The following is a 21,490-nucleotide window of genomic DNA, read 5'->3' as shown; positions in this document are numbered from 1 at the left end:
GATCCAAGTTCCATTGAGTTCCAAAAAATGAAAAGCTTTGTATTGCTGAGACACAGCCCAAATCCTGAAGTCAGCCCCACCTTTCTGTTTTCTTCCTTTTTTTCTCTTTTTTTGCCATCAGAGTAATATACAGAGATTTTTTTGTTTTAGTCATGCATACAATAAAAGACAAATGGCAACACCCTGCCCTACCTTCCCATCTCCCATCTCCCATCCCACTCACCTGGGCTATTTTTTTTTCTCTTTTCCTACGTTTTTTAAAAACTGTTTAATTTCCATCACGCTTATTTCCATGTTGTTTAAGAGTCTGTGGAAGAGCAACTTAAGACCACTCAGTGTTTATTCCTACCATTCAGTGGCCTGAGCAGTGGGGGCTGCAGACCAGTCTTCAGGGGTGGGCTGAGCACTCGGTCTTCAGTGGGAAACTGCTGAATGGGCACAGAGGGCATCTGCACACCTCAGACTAGTGTGCAACCTCAGGTTGAGCAGCGGTGAACTCAGGAGCTGGAGCAGTTCATTCATCTTGAAGTTCCTTCTTGGTCACAGATTTTTCAGCAGCGGCCTGCTCTTCCTTTTCGATCTCTTCAGGATCTCTGTAGAAGTAGAGATCAGGCCTGATCCCCCATGGGTGGTCACGGGAGATGTTGCCACACATGTACAGAACTTCTGGGGCCAGCACCCACCATATCAGACCCACTGAGTGAGTTCCTCGTTGTTGCAAGGGATGGGAATGAGCACATAGCCCAGAGGAGAGTCTATTACACAGAGCAATGGTAGGCAGGTTAACATGAGATGCCTCTGTGAGAGGCTGGGGGTCAGCCCTGCGATCAGTAGCCACCAGAAATCGCAGCTCCCAGAAAGCTACCTCAATCTTGTTAGTGGAGTTTTCAGTGAAATGGCCAACATAGGAGTGGCTCCAGTGGCAGCAGCAAGCTTCAGCACAGCCCTCTGGTCAGTATTCCTGGAGGAAATGACACTGACATCAGTAAGGTTTTCAATGGCAAAAGCTGCCAAAAGAAGTTTCTCTCAGGTTCTCTTCAGATTTATGATGCAAATATTGCTTTCCCTTCCATAGATGTGCTGTTCCATTTGGAAGTCAAGTTTGGTGCCACCTAAGTGGTTCCTGCTGGAAGAAATTTGAGGACATCCTCTTCCTTCTTTTGCAGAACATCAAGGGCTCCAGATATTGTGAAAGTTTCTCTTTAAGTTATGATGGGAACTCAGAATAATGCAGTATGGACCACTCTGGGTAGTACAGAAAGGCTTGACTTTCCTGGTATTAAATGGTTGCCTTTCTGTTGAAAACTTTTGTGGTTTTCTGTATAACTGTGCAACTATTTTAATTATCAAATTCTCATCAATATTTTTTTCCACATCTCAAACATACTCATAGATTTCACTTTTGCTTTTAAAACTTCTTTCCATGAGCCTCTACTCTGATTTTTATAGCCTGGTAGTTTTCAGGGTAGATTGATAAGCTGTCAAACCACATTTTTTGTTCTTGGACCCCCAAATCCAACATATAGGTTTTCTCTGGGATCATTCAGTTTCTCCAAAGAAGAATACTCCAATATCTAGCATAGGAGGCATAAGTTTGGCTGACGGAATGTCAAGAACAGAGTTGTGGAAAAATTGGGGAAAGGAGTCACTATTCAGCAAACATATTTTTATTTAATTTGCTTCCTGCCAGCACTGTGCTTCACTTCCACTTTCCAAAGTACCCTATACCTCCAAGTTCTGAGCCTCTCCTCCTGAAGTCAATGGCTTTCTATCTTGCAAAGCTACAACCACCTTGTAGGTTTATAACTTTATTCCTTTGTTTCATTTTGATGGGTATTTTGGAAAGGTGAAGAGTACATGTGGTCAGTTCACCTTGCTTTTCCAGATTATTTTTCTTAAACTCATTTAACTCAAGAATTAGATCCTTGCAGATCTCATTTTCTTAGTCATTTCTTTTTGCAACTCACTCCTTCCTTCTGAGTTCCATTTCCCTCTTATTGAGGTATATCCTTCAGAGTCTAGTTGTGTGAGTAAAAAACTCTCCATTTTTGTTACTTTCTCTAACAGTTTAAGGTGAATATCCTTCTAATCACTTCTCCAATCAAGAAGCAGAATTTTGTCAGCCATACCAGAAACCTGTGTGCTCCATCACAATCACAAATCCCTCCCTCCCAGCACAGTAATCCCCATCCTGACTTTGATAGTCATCACTTGTTTGTATTTTTTAAGTGTATCCCTAGACATTATGATTTAGTCTTACTCTTTAATTTTTTTTCTTTTTCTTACAATTCATTTATTGAAGAACTCAGCTGTTTGACATGTAGGGTTCCACACTGTCAGCATTTGGCAGATTGCACACTTATGGTATATTTCAATATGCTTGTTTGTCCTCTATCTCCTTTAAATTGGCAGTTGGATCCAGAGATTGATCAGACTCAGGTTTGATCCCTTTGGTAAGATTACATATTATTATGAATTCGTGTATTTAAACATATTTAATGGGTTTCAGTCCATTCTAATTATTATCCTTATTGAAACTCAAATTGTCTCATTTTTGGCCACTGGGAGCCTCTTCAAGTTGTATCCTGGGTCCTTTGGAAATGACCCTAGAAGTCTTTAATAGTTCCTGTGCTCTCTAGGATGACAAAATATTTCATGCTCATTCTATACATTTCCTGTCCCAGACCTAGAATCACTCATTTCTCCAAGAAGTTCTTGTTTCTTTTAGTGGGACTTGGTATTTCAAGACCACAGTCAAAGTGCTAAGGATGATTGTTGCTACTGAAAAGACCCAGGAAATAATATATATATATATATATAGATAGATAGATAGATAGATAGATAGATAGATAGATAGATAGAGAACTAATGATAATTACTCATTTTACCCATATTACACACACGTTCTCAAAATAATACTAATACTACCACCATGAATATACTGAAAAACTTAATTTATGCTGATGTCCTCCCCATACTCTCCTCTAGTTTTATAATTTTGTATCAATATTTCAGAATATAAATCCATTTCAGAGTACGATCTCTTTCAATCCTGTGTTAGATGTCAATTTATTGACTCTCAGCTCCAAATCTTTGCTCGCTCTGCAATAATGAAGCAGAATTTTGTAAATACTTCTCCCATCCCAGCCTTTGTCATTAGGTTTTCTTAATAGAAGGTGCTCGTGTGGGGGAAGGTGGTGCCACTGGAGAAGGAGGCTTCTCTTTCTTTCTTTCTTTTTTTTTAATTGGGGAAGGGGAACAGGACTTTATTGAGGAACAGTGTGTACTTCCAGGACTTTTTTCCAAGTCAACTTGTCCTTTCAATCTTAGTTGTGGAGGGTGCAGCTCAGCTCCAAGTTCAGTTACTGTTGCTAGTTGCAGGGGGCGCAGCCCACCATCCCTTGCGGGACTCGAGGAATCGAATTGGCAGCCTTGTGGTTGAGAGGACGTGCTCCAACCAACTGAACTATCTGGGAGCTCAGCAGTAAGTAGCTCAGCTCAAGGTGCCATGTTCAATCTTAGTTGCAGGGGTCGGAGCCCACCATCCGTTGTGGGACTGGAGGAGTTGAACCGGCAACCTTGTGGTTGAGAGCCCACTGGCCCTTGTGGGAATCGAACCGGCAGCCTTCGGAGTTAGGAGCATGGAGCTCTAACCGCCTGAGCCACGGGGCCAGCCCGAGGCTTCTCTTTCTGATTCTCATGTGCTTATCTCCTTGGGCTCCTGCAGACTGCATGGCTCCTTTCAGCAGTGCCCAGTGGCCAGCAACAAGCAGCAATTTCCCATGGCAGCTTCCCCCAGTAGTTTCTTGGATGGCTTCATATTATGCTACTGGCAAAGCACCTCTTACAAGCGGCTTCTCTGGGCACTTTGCAGTAAATTCTGAGATAAAGGCACCTCCTTATGGATAGCTTCTTCCAGCACTCCACAGAGAGGATTTCTAATGAACCCCATTGAGGTCATACCTCAGTGAACTTCTTTGGCCACCAGTGAGCCACAGTCATGGCCTTTCCAGCAATGAGGGCCGAGTAGAGGTGAGAGTGCTCTTTCTTGTCCACTCTATTTCAGCCCTAGGAGTGGTGGCTGCTCCCTATATCTACTATTCCTATATGGTAGGATTTCTCTTTGCCTCTTACTAGCTAACCCTCCTTTACTCCAATTCCATTAACAAGACTTTATAGTAAATGTTCTCTGTTCAAACTACTGTGTAATTTTTCTCTCTTAACGGGACTCCGACCGAAACAAACCTTCATTTAGTTTTGTTCCAGATGTAATTAAATATTTAATGTTCAACAACTGTCCTTCTGTCATTGTCTGTCAGTGATTTTGGTCACTGAGCTTCATTCTCTAGTAGATTCCTCAGGAGAAACTCGAGTGAATAACATTGAGTTCTGTCATTTTATAACAAATGTTTATGTTTGTATACTCGAAAGTCAGTTTTGCTGTATACAACATCTTTGGTTCTCATTTTCTTTCTTTGAATATTTTAAATGTTTCACTATTTTTTTCTTGCATGAAGTGTTAATGCTGAAGTCTTATGATAATCCAATTTCTTTCTCTCATAAATTACTTTCTTTTTTGTCTAAGTGACCGCTTTTCAAAATGTAAAATCTAGTTATTTTACTAGAATACATCTTGTTGTTCATCTTCAATATTTTCAGATATACAGTATGCTCTTTCAACAGGAGGTTTCATATATATATATAAATATACATATGAAATATATAAATATGTGTATATATATATGTATATATATGGGACTACATATATGAGAGAAAGAGAAAGAGAGATCTATATATCTCTATATACAGATATATATATAGAATATTTCTATTTCAGGATACGTTCTCTTGAATTATAATGTGTTATATTTGTTCTATTAGCTGGATTGGTTTTATCAGAGCCTCTTTATCTATATGTTGGATCTTCTTTGCCCACTTTCAATACTTGTCATTTGTCTCAAGTCATTTCTATGTCTCTCTATATTTCTTCTTAACTAAAGAAAATCTCATTTTCAAATTCTAGTTCTCCTTGGGCTCTACCTTTTGTGTTTGTTTACTACTGCTTCTTCTCATTCAATATTCTTCTCTGAAATCAATTTTTATTTCTAATTCTTTCCCAAGTTCCGTGATTTCATTTCTGAGTTTTTCTTATTCTGATTTTCTGCTTCATGTCTTATATCGTTTTATTAATATCTCTCCAGTTTTGATATGATTTTTTTCAATGCTGACACTACAAGTTTTGCATCTGTGGTTTGACCCCACCCTCTTTTATTTGGGGTTTGTGAAGTTATGTGTCATCTACTTTTGTTGTAAATGTTGTTGCATGCATTTTTGGTTTCTTTAGCTACTCTGTTGTTATGTGGGGATTCATGGAGATTCAAAATTCGTGTACTGCCATCTTTCCAGAATCCATTTATATTTTTGACTCATGAATACTCTTTACATCCCTGAGATTTCAATCCTTAGCTGAGTGTGATGGGAAGGGGCTAGGGTTGATCAGTATGTTATTTGGATTGGCAATGGTGCATTATACCACATCCTCATTGTGTGATGATTCACTTGGTTATAACATTCTAGGTTGTCAATAGTTTCTCCACAGTACTACATATATTCCAATATTTTCAGCATATATTTTTATTTTTGCAAATTTAGCTTCCAGTCTAAATGTCATTGCTTTGTTGGTAGGTTATGTTTTAACGGCTCCTATTAAGATCATTAATTTTTTCTCTTTATTTACATTCATCATGATGTATGTTATTTTCTCAAGACTTGATGTGCTTCTTCAATCTAAAGAGTCCTCTTTCTTCAAGTCTAGAAAATTATTGGCCATTATTTCTCTGAACTTTGTCTCTCTTCTCTTTTTTGAAATGCCTATTAGATACCTATTGTTGAACCTTCTTATATAAGGTAGAACCTCTGAACTTGGTTACATAAGGCAAAAATTTTTTTTCTTGCTTAAGCCAGTTAGAATTAAGTTTTTCATCACTGAGACAGAAATACTCTTACTTTTCTCTAAAGCAAGGTCAGAGAAAGAGAAGTGATCCCTGAAGCTATCATTTGATTATATGTAATCAGATATCCTTGAAACCTAAACTAGTCCTGCACTTTTTAGTTAGGCAAGTCAATAAATTCACTTACTTTTATCTCCGTTAAATCAGCTGCAATCGGATTTCTGACAATTGCAACCAAAAGAGTACTGATTAATCTAAATGTCTACTATGTGGATGGCACTGTGCCAGATGCAATATAATCAAGTGTTATTCAAAACAAAGTCCATGTCTCCAATAACAACAGTATTTCACACTCATTCACGCCACCTTCATTTCTTTCTTCCTGCTTCTCCGGCCTCCGCCACCCAAACTTGGAATACTTGTTAGTTTAAAGATTAAAACTTCTTACCAGTTGATTTTAAAAAATCTTTTAATAATTTTTAATTGGGTAATATTGGGGAACAGTGTGTTTTTCCAGGACCCATCAGCTCCAAGTCAAGAGTTTTTTGTTTTTTTTTTTCAATCTTGTTGTGGAGGGTGCACCTCACTGGCCCATGTGGGAATCGAACCTGAGACCTTGGTGTTATGAGCACTGCGCTCTAACCCACTGAGACAACGGGCCTGCCTCCCAGTTGATTTTAAAACCAAATTTGTAAGGGTAACCTTTCTAGCTATAGGCCACCGTGACCTTTCCCTTATTTTGGATTTATATTATCCTCATATTGGTTTAAATAGGTCTTCAAGTGTTTCGTCAAAGTATTTCCCTTTAACCAAATCATTAGTTTTTTTAAGGCTAAAGTTACACTTTTTACATCTCCCAGAGCAAAGTCAATAAAGATGCAAGCTTATTGCATCCTTATTAACAAGTATTCATACGGTACGTACTTGGCCTCTGCAGGTCTTCTGTATGATACTGGGGATACATATTCCTGTCACTTAATCAACTCAAGGACATAGGAAAGTATATTAAAATATAAATATGTAAGAAGTCATATGTAGTTCAGAAAAAGGGGAAATCATGCCTGGGCTTGGGTACGCAGAGAAGGCTCCAAAGTCCTGGGAGATGAACCAGACTTGCCTTAACACAAAATAAATAAAAAGGCACCAAAGGTTGAGACACTGAGTTTGAGAAAAGGCAGTTTTGCTGGAGCAGTAGGCTTGTGTCTACAGCAGTGTAAAGATTTTATGGACACAGGTCTTAGTTCTAAAATTTGGACAGTCTAGCTCGCAAATCAGCATAGTCCCTCCTCCTCTCTTACAATGAAAATCTTCAGCTGAGCCATACTCTCTTATGTCCCCGTTTAGTTTGGTTATTAATTTCTTAACCTCTTAAGGGGATATGTCTTGTATCATCTTCTTGAGTACAAATGGCCAAGGACTAGTTAATTATAATGAACGCAGGCGGAAATAAGCAACAAGCCCTGTGCCCAGGGAGCAAAACAATCGCGGCTCGGTAATAGAAAAGGTGGCGCTGACTCCTGGAACCTTTCTAGGAAACCCTCTTCCACCATTAGCCTTTCTCCCGGTACAGCCTGAGTCCATATCCCATGGGATTATCTGGAGCAGCCTCCGGCCTTAAACTGCATTAAAACCAGGTGAGGACTGGGTAGACCGTGACGGTCTGGGCCCAACGATCTACAACCCAAGGACTTCGAGCAGACTGGCGAGCAGTCCCCCAGGCGGACGCCAAGGCGCACAGCCCCTTCCCTCTGCCCGCCCCCACCACGTCCCACTTCTCCCCTGCCCCCCCTCGCTTCACTTACAGGCCCCCCCCCACGCCCCGCCACGCTCCGCCTAGCCCCGCGAGGCGGGGCTTCCGCTTCCGGTGGTGGATTGTTGACGCCTGTGGATGCTGCGGTGGCGACGGGGCCGTTGGGGAGGGGCCAGTGAGGCTGGTAGACGGTGCAGTGACAAGACAGCAGAGTGGGGCTGAGACGACGATGGCAGAGGGGCCGGATGAGGCCCAAGGCCGCCCTCCCGGGCAGGGCGACGGTGGAGGGGACCAAGAGCCCGTCGCTTCTCTGACAGGCCCTCCTGCCGCCGCACCGCATCCCTGGGACGAGCCGCAGGCCGAACCACAGTCCCCGGGCCAGCCCCCAGCCGCGGGCCTCGCCTCCACCGCGGCCGCCGCCGAGGAGTCGGAGCCACAGCGCGAGCCTGTGAAGCGCGGGGACGCGATATGCAACTCCGGTGCAGGGCTGCCCGAGCCGGCGGGCTGCGAGTCGCCGGAGGCCGCGGCGCCGCGGGAGAAACCCGCGCGGCTGAGCGCCCGCGAGTACTCCCGGCAGGTGCACGAGTGGTTGTGGCAGTCTTACTGCGGCTACCTCACCTGGCACAGCGGCCTGGCCGCCTTCCCAGCTTACTGTGGCCCCCAGCCGTCCCCGCTCAGCTACCCCTTAGGTGGCGGCACCAACGCCCCCCAGACGGCGGCGCCGTCGCCCCTCCAGCTGGGCTATTACAACCCCTTCTACTTCCTGAGCGCCGCGGCCGCGGGACCTGACCCAGGAGCGGCTCCAGGCATCTCCACCCCTTCTGCAGTCACGGGCCTGGGACCCCGGGCTCCTCACGTGCAGGGATCCGTCCGGGCAACCCCGGTGACGAGGGTAGGATCCGCCGCCCCTTCGCGAACCCCGAGCGAGAATGGGCGCCAGGCAGGTGAGAAGCGCGATCGGGAGGTGGGGCGGAGCAGAAGGGTCTTCAGGGAACTAACTACCTGGAGGGGGTAGAGCAGGCACGCTTTTTTACGCGTGTAACTGCTGCCGCTGCCACTGTTCCGACTGCTGTGTCTCCGTGTGCTTCAGCTATGGTTTGCCCAGGCCTTAAATTCACACAAAAGTGTATACAGAAAGGCTATACAGTTTCTTCTTCCTTTAGACCTGGCATTCCAAACTGATTCCCGTACTCCTCAGACTAATCATTTCCGCATGTAAAGAAATCTCTGCCCTTCAAACCATCCTCATGATTTCCACGCTCCCAAATGGCAAACCTACATGGTGGGGTGGGGGGGAGGGTGGTTGACTGGTAATGCTGGAAATAATCCAGACGTGGATTTATTATATATTGTCTACATATTGTAGGATATATAATATAGATAACAGAATATAATTATATATTACCCATACATTAGGAACAGTGAAACTGATGGATATTTACATGAATACAAATGGAGTTTTGAACTTTTGTCTGGACCGTGGTTGAATGATCCTTGTGTATTTTGTTTACTTCTCTATGGGAATTAGAATATTTTGCATTACACTTATTATTTAGAATTTTTGTTTATTCAGCCAGATGTGGGGAACAGGAATTAGTTGTTCCTGAATTTGATCCCACTCAGAATTTAGGATGACAGATTTATTCAATAGAAAGCAAGAGAAACTAAATAGGAGGTAAAATGAGTAATGGGGATATGCTTTGTACTGATTGTTTATACTTAACCTTGATTTTTACTAAACGTTTAATTTTGTGTCACAGGCTTTTGATCACCTGGATTCTCATGAGTCCCTAGTGAAATGCATTGAGTACCTTAATTAAATTTATCATTGAAATTATTTTTTAAACATTAAGGTGAAAGCAAACTTTAAACTCTTTGTAAATAGTGTAGTATATTTTAATAACATACTGTTGGTGGAGTCAATGCCAGTGATTGTTGCAAAATTATAAATTTTTTTCGTATTAGCATCTTGTACCTTGACTTTACATTCCCCATTAATTTACTTAGCTTGGGTTCTCAAGCCTATGTGAAATGATTAGTGTTCCTAACCTTTTTTTTTTAATTTACAGGCAGAGAGTATGTTATTCCATCCTTGGTCCACAGATTTATGGCAGAGATGGTGGATTTCTTTATCCTCTTTTTTATAAAAGCAACCATTGTCTTAAGCATTATGCACCTCAGTGGAATAAAGTAAGTAAAGGCCATTTGCGGAGAGGTTTTAATGTCTAATGTCTACATATCTTGTGTTTCGTTCTCTTTATGCCTGCAAGTTACTATATGAATAATTGATGGCCAGTCTCATGATTTCTTTATAGGAGCTTTGTCAGTTTTTTTTTCCTTGTTGGTAAGAGAAAAAAGTTAATAAATACTGCAAAATCTGTGGGAATCTCACCTATTAAAAATAGGTAAAAGGAGCCTCCAAACCTAGTTTGATTTTTTTCAACTATTAAGCCAGGAATTCACTTCCCTCTTGCTAGGAATAAAGAGCTTTTGGTAGATGAACTATTAATAATCAGCTAGATGGCATTTCCAAATGGGATTACTTATATTATCAAGGAAGTCCCAAATGAACTGCAAGGTGACCCATTTATTTGAATAATCCTTTCAGATTAATAATCATAATAGCAATTGTCACTTGCTAAGTACTTTCTACATGCTAGGCATTGAGCTCACCTCTTTACATGGATTCTTATTCAGTATTACCACTACTATGAGCTGTAGAGGTTAATACCTCCATTTTACAAAGATTGAAATTTGGATTTACAAGAAATTAAGCCCAGAATTTACGAAGTTACAAAGGTTATAAGTGAAATACAAGATAGTCAAGATACAAACCCTTGTAGTCAAATTTCAGGGCCCTTGCCAGGAACCAGAGTGTTCCTGTGATCCTTTCCTGTCCTCCTTTTCCTACCCCTACATTTCCAATCAAGTACCAATTTCTTTCTGTTGAATATGGTGTATAGCCTTCAACCCAGACCATTTCCTCTTCACTGTCAGATCATTTTTCATCATCGTTTCTCCTTAGTCCAACTACTGTCATCTCTTGCCTGGATTATAGCAAAACTCTTCTAACTGGTATTTCAGTCTCCTGTCTTATCTCAGTCCAGTCTCTGATATAAAACTAGAGATCATAAATTGACTCTGCTCCTCTCCTGCCTTGAATCCCTTCAGTGGTTTCTTATTGCTATCAGGATAGTCTTGTCTTCATGAGGTTGAACAGATGCCTCTATTTCTTAATCATGGTCACCTGTCATACTATTTGAGCCATACCAAACTGCTTACAGCTTCCATCGTACTCTTTCTCTCATTAGTCCCTCCAAGGCTTTCTCTCGTTAGTCCCTCTCTGAAACTTCTCCCTTAACTAGTCTGGCCAACTTCTCTTCATCCTTTAAATCTAAGCTTAAATATCATTTCTGGGAAGCCTTCACAAGTTAAATGTACCTGGTGTGTGTTTGCTTAGTATACTATGGTTTCCTGTCACATACCCCAGTCTCCTATTTCATATCCCACTTTATTACTTATTGTTCTGCTTTCCCTGATTAGTTATAATCTCCATGAAAGCAGAGACCATGTTGAATTCACTCACCATTATATCTATCTCCAGGGCTCTAGAAGAGTGCTTGCTTATGATAGTGCTACTTATTTGTTGCATAAGCTGGTGAATGTTTTATGAAATTAGATGATTGGAAACCTAAAGATCAGTTTAGAATTTCAATTAAAGTTATGACTTACACTAATGGAAAAAAAAAAAATCAATGCAATTGCTCTGATAACTAATTCTTTATAACCCCGGACTATTCTTTTGTGTAGGGATATCTCTAAGTTTGCTATGCATTATATAATAGAAGAAATAGATGAAGATACATCAATGGAAGACTTGCAAAAAATGATGGTTGTGGCTCTTATATACAGATTATTAGTTTGTTTCTATGAGGTAAGCTACTGACTTCAGCAAATATTAATATTTAATTATCTAATTTTAGATTATCAGCCCAAGATAAAAAGTTAACAGAAATTTATTTTTCAAATATTTGTCAAATGTCTGTTTTACTAGTTTTTTCCAAATTTTCTTTAATTAACAATACTTTTCAAGTTAAAAAAAACTTTCCAAGTTGAGATGTTATAATTTCTTTGTAATATATTTCAGTCTTGTCCAAAAATATACTTGTAAATTGGTTGTGGAACTTGAAATGTATTTTTCCATAGAAACAACTTGCTAAATAATATAATGGGTCATAGAAAAATATTACAGTAGACATTTGGTGGTGTTAGAAACTTGCAGAAATGCATTAAACCATTAACTTTTGAATATTTTGTAAAATTCTTTCAACTTGAAATGTTTAAAACATGAATAATATGGCAGGAAAACTTACCTTTACAATTGGCATAGTTGAGCTAGTAAGTTATTTCTAAATTATCCACTTTCTTTAGATAATTTGCATTTGGGGAGCAGGCGGAGCTACCCCAGGGAAGTTCCTGCTGGGGCTTCGAGTTGTGACGTGTGATACATCAGTGCTTATTGCACCAAGTCGGGTTTTAGTAATTCCTTCCTCAAATGTTAGCATCACAACGTAAGTTCTTTTCTTAGCTTAAATCCACTATGTACTTAAGAAAATAATAAATTTTAAGTAATCAATATAATTCATGTTATATATACCATTTGACATTGTATTTTTAGAATGTTGGTATTTTTTTCTTCATGGCATATAGTGAATAGGCTTACATTTATTAAGTTTAAAATAAAGTTTATTACTGTTTTTCAATTATTATGATTGTAGACCCCTTTCCAGTATACATTTTCAAGAGAATGACTATGAAATATGAGTCACGATAATGAGTGATTTGGGTGTTGATGCTGTCTATCTACGTCAGTGCTCCATGCCTGGCTTTACTAATTCTCTAGATCTGTGGATATCAGTTCCTGATCTGCTGTGAGCCTCCATTTGTTAGTACCTGTCATTATCCCATCTTGATTGGCAATAAGGGTTTTAATAACTATGCATGCATGCATCCTGCTGTCTCCTCCCCGCCCCCCACCCCCCCCAATACAGCTTGTAATACTCCCACTACTTATGGCTAGCTGTTGGCATCTGGCTCTGGGGGAAGGTACAAATAGGGGCAATGGATGTTGTAGAGGTGACTAAGTGATAATTAGTTGAGCCATATTAAGATACTGGTAGAATTGCTGCAACAAGAATGATTCAGAGCTATATTATTAATAAAGAAATATGAACAAGAGATTCTAGAAGCCTTGATTTTGCTGACATCCTTAAAATTTCCTTACAATTTTGTGCTTATAATAATCCTGGCTACTACTTTTAATGAGTTCATAATGGCTAATGTTTATTGACCACCTCTTATAAACTATTAAAAACACTGCAAGTGTATTTACCAATTAAATCCTAACCTTTAAAGATAGGTACTGTAGGTACCATTCATTCCCTTTTCACAGTTGTGGAATACAACTAGTGATTGATAGGAAATGGTTCTAAAATCAACTAGTCTGGATTTGTTGTCCACACTTTTAGCCACTGTGCTTTTTCTATAGCCTCTCAGTGCACTAAAAGGCAGAAATCTAACATTAGTAGGATAATTCTCCATTTTAAGCTATTGTTGAAAGCTTTTTTAAAAGCTTTTTTAAATCACAGGATCCCGCAAAGAAAGAGAGATAAAAGAATATATAGTAATTTACAATGCTAGTGCTTCATGAAAGGTAGAAAATGGTAGTGCAATAAACATACTCAGTTTAGATACTTAAAACACAGGAATGAGTGACTGTAGAAAAGGTAAGAGAATATTTTCTCATGGTAAAATACTAGAAAATACTGTAAACTTTAGTTCACATATTACAGCTTTTCACATGAAAGTTCCAGTCTTACTTTTATGTTCATGAAGTCTTTAGAGCTAGCTGAGATGGTTTGATCATATTTGAAAATAACTCAGCTATCAAAGGTAAAACAATCTCTCAAGTATACCTTGAATGTTTTAAATACATGTTTTGAACTTGATAGAATACGATTCATCTATATGTGGTTGGCATACAATTTATCTCATACTTTTTGCTTTTTTATTTTTAGGTCCACTATCCGAGCTTTGATCAAGAATTTTTCTATTGCTTCTTTTTTCCCTGCTTTCATCACACTGCTGTTTTTTCAGCATAATCGAACAGCCTATGACATTGTAGCAGGAACCATTGTGGTAAAAAGAAATGGGGTCAGATGATGCCCTCAAAATCCTGAATTCCATACTCTCTGGAATAATGACAAGACTATATGTATCAAGGCCATCAGTATCCCTGGGTTACATTAATTGATGATTTAGAAATTAAAGCAGTCTCTCCAGTGTGATACAGGTGACTATTCTGAAAGTATTGATTTTACTTGAATGCCAAAGAACTTTTCAAGAAAAACCTGTTAAATTCAAGTGTTAAAGTTTTAGATCAAAAAGAAGGCAAGTGGTTTCATAATCAACAATGGACAATATTATGCTAAGGTCTAAGGCATTAGAATTTGCTGAAAGCATTTTCAGCTTTGAAATCTCCAAATGAAACTTTAAAAATTTATTTTGGTTTACCCAAAATGATGGAAAATGTCCAGTTGTGTTTTGTAAACACATTATTCATCTTTTAGTTAACACATCTTGTGAAAATTCTTGTGTTTGCTTTTTGGGGGAATGGGGACACAAATTTAATAATCAGCTTATCTCTCATCCCAGGAGCTAGTGAGTTAGCTGCTAGAGAAAAGGGGCAAGTGAGACAGGCCTGGCAATTCCCTTACCTGAAGTTTTAAAATCTGTATTGCAGTTTACTGGGGGAATGATGTAACTTTACAACTGTTCTTAATGCTTAATATGTATTTTGGGGCAAGTATTGCATGATGATAAGGTATTGTCATTGCTATATTAACATTGATTTTCTTAAAGAAATGGTAAGTTAGTGTTTGCTTTTCATATGGGGGGGAAGTAAATTTTCATTGTAAATTTAACTTAAAATTTATGTGCAAGTATTTTCAGTGCCCTAAATCAAACTATAAATATGTGGGGGGAAATTATTTCCATCAAACTGTTGCATATTTACTGTAAAACAATATTCCCAGTATGTGTGTGCATGAAGAAAAGTATTAGTGCTTTTCAGTGTTCTGAATATTCTTTTTATACACAGGATATTCACATACTAGTTTCCTTTTATATTTTAGTTCCATAACTTGAAACATCAAGGCATTAAATAATCTTAGTATTTCATGATTAAATACTACTGGTAGCCTGTGAAATATTAGGAATTTTTCCAGTATGAACTGTTCTCTCTAAAACAAGAAAGAGTAGCATTTCCAGACATTATTCTAAGTTCTTTGGTTCTGTGGGCCAAAAGCTTATATTTGGGGCCTGCCAAGGATGTTTTGAGGGAAACATTAAGCAAAGTTAACACTTTATGTATTGCTACTTTAATTCTTTTATGAAGCAAAGTTGTGGTGTTTCAAGTGTGTGCGTGCTTTTGTTAAATGGCCCAGTTAGCTGTGTTGAGATATACCCGAACTAAACGTTTTGTTTCTTAGGCATTTTCTCCAACTCTGATATTAATTTCCAAAAAAACAAACAACACTAAATTGTGTTGGAAAGTTCATAATTACATTGCTTAAAGGATCAATCTAGGCTTTACTTTTGGTCTTAAGTTTATTAGCAAATGCAAGACACAGCTGTTATCACTGTATTAATTTTTAAAGTGGGTTTTTCTTTGATATTTTAAAACTGAAAATATTCACATTTGATGGTTATAGAGACCTTAACAGTGTCCTTATTAATTCAAAATAATTTTATATTAAATCTAACATCACAGAAAGCCTGTTGAGAGTGTCAAAGGATTAAACATATCATTCACTTGTAGCCTCTGGGAAGACATTTGAAGTGTTACGATCCTTCAAAGTCAAAATAAATAAAACTAAATTTTTATTAGACTAGAAATTAGGAAATGTTACATAAGCTTACCACTTAGTAGTATATACATTAATGTATACATTATTTTCGCCACTGATTGGGAATTCAAGTTGAAATGTCCGTTAGTCATTTCATTCTGAAATTTATCTTTAATGTATAATTTCGTCTGAGATAATTGGATGGTTTACCATTTAGGCTATTTTTATTTATATACTAAAACAAAAGCAAACAAGTCATCTAGTTTAATGTTATACTTAAAATAATGTAAATTTTCTATAATAAGTCATTCAGATTAATACCTATGTAGGTTCATTGAGATCCATCTCAGGATTCAAGTTATACTATATTGCTCTGTAAAACAAACATTAAGTATTATTAATTTGTCTGCTTTTATAACAGAAAATCGAAGTCTTATTTATGAATTCAGCCCTAGGAAGATTTTAATTCCAAAATTATTGGGGGGAAAAATGACATATCAACAGGGAAGAAAATGGAGCCATATTTTTTTCTCTTGAGGTTGTGGGGAATAGAGAGAGAATCCCTCTCTTCATATCACTTTTCTATTTAGTATATGTCATTTACAGAAATGCTCATTTTCTGTGTCAAAGTATAATTCTATGTTGAAGCTCTAGCCTAAAAATTTAGGCAAAAAGAAAGTTGTCTTCATAGTACAAACATTATTCATCACTTTTACAACATCAGGGAACACAAATTAGGAATCAAGCTAAGTGAGAATACTATTTCAATGAACAAGCCCTAAATAAAACCACAAAACAAGCAGTTAACTTAGGCATGTAGAAAATCTCAGTACCCATTACTAAAGGGCCTGAGTGGCAGTGCACCTTGAGAAAGTCTGACATACTAATATTCCTGTTGGGCCTAGGGTCGGTAAGTGTCGGTAAGCGTAAGTGATGGCAAGGCAAACCTTGCTTTTAGACTAATCTGTGACTACAGAAATCAAGCCAACACTTTTTGGGATAGTAAGCCTTTACTTTAAAATACTGCCCAACTGATACTTGCGTTAGACTGGTTCAGAAGTTACTTCTACCTAAACAGTTACCTTCCAGTTTTACCCAAATGTTTAAGATTTTGGGAAAAAAGTATTAGAGGACCACTTTGTCTAAATTGTATTTTATTATCTCAAATGGTAGTAAAAATTGTTTTGACGCTAAGATTTGTTCCCTTAAAGTGACTTGTTTGGGTGTTTCATTTATGCGTATTTCCAGCAAAAATAAGGTAGAAATGAGTTGAAAATTAAACTATTTGCTACTTAGGAAGAAAGGGCTTTTTAAGAGAATAGCATTAAATATTTTCATTCCATACGTATCCCTATTAAAACAGGCTATTGTTTATTTTAAAGAATATTTCTAAATAACAGTATTCCTAAAATCTGACCAGTACCATTTCACTTACTTGCCATTCCCCACCCCTCCATACGTAAGGTCAAAATCTTTACAATATGTACTTGCCTAGGTGAAGTTCCTCATTTCAAACTGTACATGTGTATTTCCTTGCAGTTCATTATAGTAGGGCTTGACCCACAAACAGTATTTGATGGCCTGCCTATAAATAAATTCAGCATTCTATTTTTAGTAATTTGTATGCCACCAATTTGTATTTGTCTCAAATAAATACTTGGTCACCAAGGATTTTGTGTTTTGCTCGTTTCTTTAAGAAAGTTTGCTCTAGAATTTCCTAAAGGAAACCTTGCTTCTGAATATAGCTTTTCTAGCATTCTCTGCCTTCAGGAGAATGGCTAAAGCAGTCAACTCGAGTGCTTTCAGAAACAGAGGTCCACCAAAACAATCATCCACTTTTTGAGATATGTTCTTTTAGCAAGTCACTCAAAATTTACCCATGATGACTAAGCTTATGTTAAACTAATCCTGTCCTTAAAGTTGTTAACCCATCACAACTATCATGCAAGCTATCAAGGACTTGAATTATACACAAGGAATCAGAAATTCAAAGTCTCATAACTAGTAAATGACTCAACTGGACAATTTAAACCTAGTTCTGATCTTTGAAGCTTTTCCTATTCTAACTTTTACAGACAAATACAGAGGAGTGGATACAACACAGGCCCTCAAAAAGGACAAAGATAATACTTAAATGTGGTTAAACGATGGCCTGGTCTGAGTCTTGCAGACGATGTGCTATTAGGAGCCCAGCCACAAACTACACATTGTGGAACTACAGTGGACTTTTGAGATAAGTTTATAATGGAAATAAAGGATCTGACAATGTCATACAGCTGATATGTATAGCTAGACCCAACACACCCATTTCCTCTATAACAAATTAGTTTCCATTAAACACACAGACTAACCTTTGTAAAATTTCCATTGAGTTTCAAACAGGCCCAGGAAATGACACAGTCATGTGTTGCAGAATGATGTTAAAGTCAACAATGGACCACATATACAAGGATGGTCCCATAAGATTATAATGGAGCTTAAAAATTCCTGTCACCTTAGTGACGTCCTAGCCGTTGTAATGTCATAGCACGATGCATTACAATTTTCTACATATTCAGTACAGTAATAGGCCATACAGGCTTGTAGCCTCGGAGCAACAGGCTACACCATACAGCCTAGGTGTGTAGTAGGCTACACCATCTTGGCTTGTGTAAGGGCACTATGATTGCATGACGATGAAACTGCCTAACGACACACTGCTCAGTACCACCATCAAGCGACGCATGACTGTACTAATACAATTAAAGCAAATACAAATTCTTTCTAGACTAAATCAGGAAGTTCAAGGACTGGTTATAAATGGTTAAAATTAGTCCAACACTTTTATTTGAAATAATAAAATCCTAATTACATAAACAATTTCAGGAGAGAATTTACGACAACTGTGTTTCCCTGAAACTAAGATCGGGGGAATATTAATTTTTGCTCCAAAAGATGCATTAGGGCTTATTTTTTATTATGAGCATCCTGAAAAATCATGCAAGGGCTTCTTTTCTGGTTAGGTCTTATTTTCAGGGAAATACAGAAGTATTAGTAAGCAGCTAGCTTAAAAACAAATTTCTCCATGGCCAGAATTGTACTTTATCTTTCTTAATGCCTGGAATCATAAATTACTCAAAACAACCTAGCACTTAGTGGCAAGTTCTCCAGATGCTTATTTACAGGTGCAGATTTTCTGAACCCTATCCAGGCCCAGTGAATGAATCTCAAATGAAGTCCTAGAATATACATTTGACATATCTCACTAAGTTATATTGCTGTACATTCAGTGATGACTACTGACCCTCTTGTCTATTGGACCAAATTATATAAACATACCTATTATTCAATAGTTCTGCATATGGCTTTCTTCCCTTCAGAGCTTTTCAGTTAAAAACAATTCCTCATCAGTCCATTATGAGAAGTAGGCTTTGACTGTTTTCCCCTCATGTTTCCCCTTCTTCCACGAAGAGCCCTCAATTTTCACTTGCGTATAGAGCATATAACCCTGGTCTGCCCAAGCCTGCTATCACAGCTACAGGGAGATCAGAAGTGGGTCTGTAGCCTCTGCCAGTCCAATAAGAAGATACCTCTGACAGGTTTCAGTAGGGACAGGTTGGATGTTAGAGCTGCTACTGTACGTGTATTCTAGCATTGCCATGTGCAGCCTGAGAATTACAGCCATTGAGATGGAAAAAACAAGTCCGACCTCCTGAATACAACCCTATTGACTTCAGTTTTTGGGGCCAGAAGATTTCATTTTTCGGAATAGCCACCTTAAAGAAGGAAGTCACTCGTTAGGGGGGAAAAAAAAAGTACTAAATAGTTAAAACATTTCTAGCATATTTCTTATGAAGAATCTTTCCCAGAGTATAAAGGCCTGCTATTTCCACCCATATGGGCCTAGAGAATAGCTCAGAATGAACAAACCTGCATTTAGGTAGGCATTGACTTCACAGCATTAAAACATTTTCCACAGGAAATCCAAGATGGTGGAGTAGATAAACACTGAGACTGTTTCCTTCGGTAAACAAAATTACAACTAAATTATAGAACACTCAACCTGGAGAGAACCATCTGGCTGAACAGAAGTTTTATAACTTTAGAATATAAAGAAGCCATGTCGAGACTGGTAGGAGGGGCAGAGATGAGGAACTGCATAACCCCAAACCTCCATGTGGCGGTTGATAACCAAGGGATATCTTAGCCATGGAGTTTCCCCCCGAGGACTGAGGGACCCCATCCCCACACACCAGGCTCTCCAGCCTGGAGTACTAGTGATGGCGAAGAGGAGCCCCATAACCTGGTTGTGAAAAACAGTGGTACAGAAGATGGCAGGAAACCCAAGCATCCTCTTAAAAGGGCCTGCACAGACTCTCTCACTCCCAGGCACTTACTATGGGCTCCAGTGGAGGGACAGTAAGTCAGGGTGTGTCAGAGTCATAAGGGGGACAGACTGAGTTGTGTGGCTATGGGAGGAGGGTTGGAGGACTGTCGGTGTTATCCTTGCAAGGGGTCCTGCTCCTGTGCAGCCTGTAGGCTGGCGCCATCTGTCCTATGTTGAGCCCTCCCCCTATGTTTACAGCCGCATCTGACTCTGATTGGTCTGGTGAGCTTTGCTGCTCCACTCTGCTGACTCACTGAGACCCTGCCCAACCCAACTCCCCCAATGCAGGAGGCACTTTTTCTAAGAGCAGCTAGCCCCACCCAAATGGCACTCTTTCTTGGAAAACTATAAGAGTCCCAGGGTCCCAAATGGGTGGCGACTGGCCTGTGTGCTCTGGGACTTTAGGTGAATGAATAGCTCAGCACTGGCACCAAACCAGAATTTACATTAACCTGGTGACCACAATACTTCCTACTCTAGTGACTCCCTGCGGCCCTGCCTTACCCAACTTGCATATTGCACGAGGCTTTATCAGTGGTTGAACCTTGAGGGTGCTGGCACGTGGCAACAAGCCTGGTAGTGTCCTGGCATTTTGCAGAGCTCCCCCAGGCCTTGGCAGGTGTCCTTGTAGCATGGCTTCTCCTACGTGCCTCCAGGGTTAGCACAGCCAGAGAACAATGGTGGATTGTCTTGTAGCTCTTAACAGGTAGTCCCTGGCCGGTCACAGGCAGCGGGTGACCTGGGCCTGCACTGGAACCCCTGGCAAGAGGCCCCAGAACCAACATACTTGAATGTTGGCTTCAGACCACAGCAGAGTACCATCTAATTAGCCCCACAAGTGGCACACCCAAAGGGGAGTCTCAACAAGCACCAGAGCCCGCTGGGGCAAATCCCGCTCGGTGGGGTAAGGCCCCGCACAGCAGGCTGTAAGCTGTGGACGTGGCAAAATCCCATAGCAAATCAATCAGAGGGTCAATTCCACCCACTGAAGTGCCAACAACAACCAAGGCTCAACTATAACAGAAGGGAAAATACAATCCACACAAGGGACACTCCTGGAGCACCTGGTACAGGTGACCAGGGAGACTGCGCCACTAGACAGCACAGGACACCTATTACATAGGCCACCTGCCAAGCTTAGGGGGTGTAGCAGATTTACCTAATACAACGAAACAGAGAGGCAGCAAAATGAGGAAACAAAGAACTACATCCCAAATGAAAACACAGGAGAAAACTCCAGAAAAGGAACTAAACAAAATGGAAGCAGGCAACCTACCAGATACAGAGTTCAAAACAATGGTTATAAGGATGCTCAGGGTACTTAGAACTTCAACAAAGAAATAGCAAGCATAAAAAAAGACATAGAAACCATAAAAAAGAATCAGTCAGAAGTGAAGAATAACTGAAATGAATAATCCACTAGAAGAAATCACCAGCAGACTAGATCAAGCAAAAGATCGAATAAATGATTTGGAAGCCAATGTAACAGAAAACACCTAATCAGAACAGCAAAAAG

The 21,490-nt window shown here is 39.4% G+C and overlaps 1 protein-coding gene and 1 pseudogene across 1 annotated transcript; one reads left to right on the top strand and one right to left on the bottom strand.

The window, feature by feature from the left end:
- Positions 1–322: 322 nt before the first annotated feature.
- Positions 323–3,734, bottom strand: LOC109453334 (small ribosomal subunit protein uS2; annotated as a pseudogene).
- Positions 3,735–7,806: 4,072 nt separating this feature from the next.
- FAM8A1 (family with sequence similarity 8 member A1) lies at positions 7,807–17,277 on the top strand. The gene is made up of 5 exons (XM_019743003.2): positions 7,807–8,645; positions 9,771–9,891; positions 11,512–11,635; positions 12,133–12,272; positions 13,779–17,277. Exons 1-5 carry the CDS (start codon positions 7,931–7,933, stop codon positions 13,921–13,923), a joined length of 1,245 nt encoding a protein of 414 aa, XP_019598562.1. The 5' UTR covers positions 7,807–7,930; the 3' UTR covers positions 13,924–17,277.
- The last annotated feature ends 4,213 nt before the right edge of the window (positions 17,278–21,490 follow it).

The sequence above is a fragment of the Rhinolophus sinicus genome, linkage group LG06 (genome assembly GCF_036562045.2).
Source record: "Rhinolophus sinicus isolate RSC01 linkage group LG06, ASM3656204v1, whole genome shotgun sequence".
Taxonomy (NCBI): Eukaryota; Metazoa; Chordata; class Mammalia; order Chiroptera; family Rhinolophidae; genus Rhinolophus; species Rhinolophus sinicus.
Note: the sequence above shows the minus strand (reverse complement) of the source record. Positions and strands in the feature narration are given on the sequence as shown.